Source organism: Scomber scombrus, chromosome 6 (genome assembly GCF_963691925.1).
Source record: "Scomber scombrus chromosome 6, fScoSco1.1, whole genome shotgun sequence".
NCBI lineage: Eukaryota > Metazoa > Chordata > Actinopteri > Scombriformes > Scombridae > Scomber > Scomber scombrus.
The window spans coordinates 4,038,314-4,044,313 of NC_084975.1; the positions used below are offsets into that span (position 1 = coordinate 4,038,314).

The 6,000-nt window shown below is 36.4% G+C and overlaps 1 protein-coding gene across 1 annotated transcript in view; it reads right to left on the reverse strand.

Moving 5' to 3' along the window:
* Positions 1 to 6,000, reverse strand: part of LOC133981642 (transcription initiation factor TFIID subunit 4-like) — a 34,232-nt gene that overhangs the window by 20,420 nt on the left and 7,812 nt on the right. Inside the window, exons 4-7 of the mRNA XM_062420444.1 lie at positions 4,776 to 4,955; positions 4,550 to 4,672; positions 4,348 to 4,437; positions 1,846 to 2,037 (exon numbers count right to left, since the gene is read on the reverse strand). Coding sequence (XP_062276428.1) covers positions 1,846 to 2,037; positions 4,348 to 4,437; positions 4,550 to 4,672; positions 4,776 to 4,955 — 585 coding nt within the window. The remainder of the gene's footprint in view (positions 1 to 1,845; positions 2,038 to 4,347; positions 4,438 to 4,549; positions 4,673 to 4,775; positions 4,956 to 6,000) is intronic.

Consider the following 6,000-nt stretch of genomic DNA (forward strand, 5'->3'; position numbering starts at 1 on the left):
TCTCTCTCTCTCTCTCTCTCTCTCTCTCTCAACCCAACCAGTGGAGGCAGATGGTCGCCCACCTAGAGCCCAGTTCTGTTTAAGGTTTCTTCCTGTTAAAGGACAGTTTTTTCTTGCCGCTGTCACCACGTGTTTGCCCATAGAGGAACGTTGGATCTCTTTAAATTAAATTAAAGAGAACAGTCTAGACCTGAACTATGTGAAATCTTTAGAAATTAACATTATTTATAGATCTATTCAATTTTAACAAGGTAGTTGTCTAAAAATCATCAGGAAAAAAACTATTTATCCATGCAGAGTGTTATAAAAAAGTCTTCAAACTTGTCTGTAGAGGATCGTTAATGGAGATTTTGGGCAGTTTTAATTTAAAAGACTAACTTAATGACTGAAAAATCTGTATTTGATGTATTCGTCTGTATTTTATTTTATGTTATAGCCTATTTTAATACTTGGTATATCCATTTTATTCTTTTTTTTATTCCCTGATTGTTTTTTTTTACCTTCTATGTCTCGTTTTACTTCATCACATTTCCTCTTTAGTTGTTTTATTATTGTATTTTCTTCTTATCTTTGTTTTTTTCTTGTAATCCCCAACCTCACATTTCTAGTTTTACCAACTTTATTTTATAGTGACTTCATTATATATATATTTTATTAGCTTTTATTTTATTTGGCTATTCTGAATGTTTTACATTTTTTATCTTACCTCTGGTGTTTCCTCATTGCGGATTCATGGAAATTATGAAAGTGTTTTCTCAGTTCCTCTTTTAACTGAGTCATTATCTATTTCTTCTGTTTTTGTTTTTGTTTTTTTTAACTATGTAAAGCACGTGTTACATTTCTCTGTATGAAAAGTGCCTAAACAAATTTGCCAAATTCAAATCTGTGACAGCTGCTGAAAGTTGGGGTGATGTACAGTTACCAGTAAACAATAAGTAGATACCATAGGCAAATAAATTAACAAATAAACGTATAAAGCTACTTTTTAATTTACATGCACCCATCGGGGAAAAAAAGAAAAGAGTTTGCGATGAGCCGTTTTTCCACTAAGGAATGGTTTTTTATTGCCAAACAAATGCTTGCAATCAATTCAGGATCCTGAAAAACCCTAGAGTGACCCCTCTTGAGGGAGAGGTAAACTTTTTTTCAGTTTTTTCAATTTTCCAGGTACCCCAACTTTCAGCAGCTGTCACCGGTTTTCCCAAAGGAGTTGAATTTAAATCTTTTTATATGTGTTAATAGACACATTGGGAAGGATTGACCAAATATCTGATAATATTCCCTGACTAATAATAGCATTATAATGTAAAGCAGGAGTGGGATTGGAGAGTGGGTGCTACACTTCTGCCATTAAGGGCATAATGTGACATGAATAGCCTCTTAGCTGCTAATGTGAAGTGTGGCAATATTGAGGTGAAAAAATGTCCACGTATCATATGATCAGTATAGATTGTTACGTTATTATAAGATAAGACGATAATGTGATTAATGTGACAGGCCTACAACAACTTCATCTGAAACTGACTGAAAGAGTCAAGCATTTTCTGTTTCCAGTGTGTCGATAGTGATGATAGTTTGTATATCGCCTGGTCTTAGTTTGACTTATCGTCTTTTTCAGACGTCACTATGATGTTGTTTTTATACTGGAGATGGTCTAACAAGCCCTTAAATTATGATTTCACTGTTTCTTTCTGTAATCAGTCACTATATGAAGCGATGAATCAGCAGCCATTAATCTATAATACACTAATGTTAATGTAATGTGTCACTTTGGAGCAAAGCAGGAGTTTAAAATGTGTTTCTGTGGACGTTGTGAATTTAATGTCGACATCATCGCCTTCGTACCAGAGTTGTGTTTGTGAGCGGCGCGTTCAGTCGGACGGTGCTGGTGGCGGGACTGATTGGCAGCCGCGGTCGGATGGCGGTGGTGGTGACGGCGCCGGGGGCTGCCAGAGGGGGCGCGGAGGTGGTGGGGGGGACCGTCGTCAAGGACTGCTGGCTGCTGAGGAGAGACTGACGAAGGGCGGGGAGGCTTTTCTGTGGAGAGGAACAGCAAACACGACGGGATTAAACAGCTTGTGGTGCTATGATGAAGTGAAAGGAACATAAGTGAGTTAGTTTGATGAGAATTAAGTAAAGATAATCTGGAGCTGTTGTCATAGCAACAAGTCCAGAAACATGTAAAAGTCCAGGCTTATTCACAGTGAGCTGGTTTAAGGTGTTTTAGGATGAATTCTCACACACTGTATGACCTCATTTTCAGATGAAGATAATGACTCACTTCCTCACAGGTATGAAAATGGAGAAATTTGGAGATTTTTCCACAAGAAATAGTTTTTTAGTTTCATATCAACACGTTAGTCTGGATTAGATGAGACACATTTGAAGAACAGGCTCCATTTCCTCATTATAATATATCACATACAGCAGTAACACACTTTTACCACAATTACCTTTACTTCCACTCTTACACTTCACTTTATAACTCTATAACTTGACTTTTATTATCTTCAGAAACTACATTTATTTATTTATTTTCTATGAATGTTTCTATGAATTTAAAATATACTGTAATAATTTAAATATGTCCAGTAAATATTGTTATTGATTAACTTTAACTAATTGCTATGTTAATTAATTGTTATTATGTTGTATCACTGGGTGACAAACCTAATCACATTACCAAAAATAATGTTGTCATCATTATGTAGCAAGATGTAAAAAATGAAATGATGACAATAAATAAAGTATAAAAAAATACTATACAATAAAACAGCAAATATACAAATAAAAACAGACAACTATTTTGATAAATGGTCCTCAGACTTGATCATTTTTTGTTGCTTTTCTTTGTTTTACATTAGACTAAACTATTGCTTGTCAAAAAAACTTCAATAAAAACACAAATTAATACAAAAAAACAGTGTAAAATGTAAAGAAAATAATAAGTACATCATATCTGTTCTTAGCACTAATTGTAGTAATACTGCTGACAATAATGGTACGTGTAGTGCTGAGGTACAACAGCAGCAGTAAAAACACTAATGATAGTACGCAATACTCAGCAGTGGTTAGTAGTACTGCTGATGATGGTTATAGTATAATAACAACAACAATAATGATAATAATAATAATAATAATAATAACAAAGTGCTTCACAGAGCAGAGGAAGACAAGAAAAAGAAAAGGCAAAGCAACAAGGATTAGTATCAGCAGCTGTAGTAGTTGTACCAGTAACCATAGAAACAGAAACAGTAGAATAAGTAGTAGTAGTAGTAGTAGTAGTAGTTGTACCAGTAACCATAGAAACAGTGGAATAAGTAATAGTAGTAGTAGTAGTAGTAGTTGTAGTAGTAGTTGTACCAGTAACCATAGAAACAGTGGAATAAGTAGTAGTAGTAGTAGTAGAAGTAGTAGTAGTTGTACCAGTAACCATAGAAACAGTGGAATAAGTAGTAGTAGTAGTGGTAGTAGTAGTATAAGCAGCAGCAGTAAAGTAAACAATAGCTGTAGTTACTTTGCCATACAGCTTCAGGTATGTAGTAATAATAATAATGGTAATATCAGTGATAGTAGCAGCAGCTGTAGTAGTTGTACCGGTAACCATAGAAACAGTGGAATAGGTAGTAGTAGTAGTAGTAGTAGTAGCAGCTGTAGTAGTTGTACCAGTAACCATAGAAACAGTGGAATAAGTAGTAGTAGTAGTAGTAGTAGTAGTACCAGTAACCATAGAAACAGTGGAATAAGTAGTAGTAGTAGTAGAAGTAGTAGTAGTAGTAGTAGTAGTTGTACCAGTAACCATAGAAACAGTGAAATAAGTAGTAGTAGTAGTAGCAGCTGTAGTAGTTGTACTGGTAACCATAGAAACAGTGAAATAAGTAGTAGTTATAGTAATAGTATTAGTAGTAGTAGTAGTAGTAGTAGCATCAGCTGTAGTAGTTGTACCAGTAACCATAGAAACAGTGGAATAAGTAGTAGTGGTAGTGGTAGTGGTAGTAGTAGTAGTAGTAGTAGTAGTAGTTTTACCAGTAACCATAGAAACAGTGCAATAAGTAGTAGTAGTAGTAGTAGTAGTTTTACCAGTAACCATAGAAACAGTGGAACAAGTGGTAGTAGTAGTAGTAGTAGTTTTACCAGTAACCATAGAAACAGTGGAATAAGTAGTAGTAGTAGTAGTAGTAGTAGAAGTAACAACACTTATTCCAAATCACGATACTACAATATTCAAAATCTAAGATGATATCGATATATCAATTTATTGCCCAGCCCTGGTAGTGATAATAAAAGGTAATATCAGTGATAGTAGCAGCAGTAGTAGTCCTCAGTGTGGAGTGTGTGTGTTGTTACCTTTAGGAAGGGGATGAGGTAGGGCTGTGGAGACGACTTCAGCTCCGCCTGCAGCCGAGTGGTGAACTCCTCCGGCTCAATCTTAGCATCCTGAACAAAAACACAAACACACACCGGACAAGTTAACACACCAACAGTCAGCAGAAAAACACCACTGAATGAACCCACACGTGAAATTAAAAACAAAGGAAAAACAGCTTACGAGTAGGTCCTGCACCAGGGCCTTCACATTCTTGGAGGTATCTGGGGAGGGGGAGTTATGGGACGCCAGCTTAATGAGCGTAGCCAGAAAGTTCTTGCATTTCTTCACGTTTTCTTGCATCTCCTGTTGCGGGAATTCACGATACAATAAAAAAGGAAACATTGAAGATTAATACGTCAGGTAATAATTAGAGAAGCTCAAAGTTTGCTGTCGGGTCTCTGCTAACCTGGGACACCACTGTCACTCTGGCGGGCGTGGCGGTGGTAGCGGGCGACGTGTTGGTCATCGGAGAGGTGGACGGCTTCGCCACAGTCGTGCCCCCCGGCGTTATCACCGTCTGAGCCTTCTGAGCGGGCGCCATCTTCACCGACACCGCTGTGCCGCCGGGAGCCACCGTGATGGCCTTCTGAGAGGAAAACAACAACAGTAAAGTCAAGCTGAGACTCAAAAATGTATTATAATTATTAATCAATGATCTGCTCTCATCCTCAGAAGGATTCACAGTATAATCAGGGTTTCTTTTAATCCAATTTTAATGCATTTATTTGGTATTTTTAAGTTAATATTACTGAGTTTCCAGCTCTCAAATGGACTTAAAAGCTCATTTTTAATGCCATGTATTCGCAGGTTAACAGCATATTTAGCAAAATCAGCCTCAGATACATATTAGTGCATATTTTATAGAGTAATCATGTAGTCAGACTGGAGATATTTACTCATATGATGCAGTCAAATGGAAAAGGGACAGGAAATAGCATGTGAAAGGATATAAACATAACCTATGGGGAGCTAACACGGCTAGTTTCGCCACCAATGTTGTCAATTATGCAGCATTTAATCAAACATTTAACTGTCATTAACCTCTATTACTCTCCTCACACTCACACAAGTCAAACAGCAGCTCGATGCCGTTATTTAATACAAATATTTGCTGTATTAGAAGTCAATCTGTCCTCTTTTTTTACTCCAGCTGGACATTAAAGAACCTCCAGATTTCAAAGTTCAATCAGATTGAACTGTAAATGTAATTATATGCTATATATTACATCCGTGCCTCAGGGCTCTGCTACTTAAACTGATTACAGCTGTGTGTGTGTGTAGCAGTCCTGCTCAAGTCAAGTCACATTTCCTCTCAGGGACAATCAAATAAATCTTATTTTATAACTCACATTTTTCATATTTTATAGACTTAATAATTAAATCAACAGATTAATCAATAGTGGAAGTAATTCATAATATACAGTAAATCATATTCATGTAGTTTTTCATGTATTTGAAGGTGTTTACTGCACACAGGAGACTTTTGTTGTTTAATTTTAGCCACATTGTGTGATTGTGTGAGTTGTACCGGTAACCATAGAAACAGTGGAATAAGTAGTAGTAGTATTATTAGTAGTAGTAGTAGTAGTTGTACCAGTAACCATAGAAACGGTGGAATAAGTAGTAGTAGT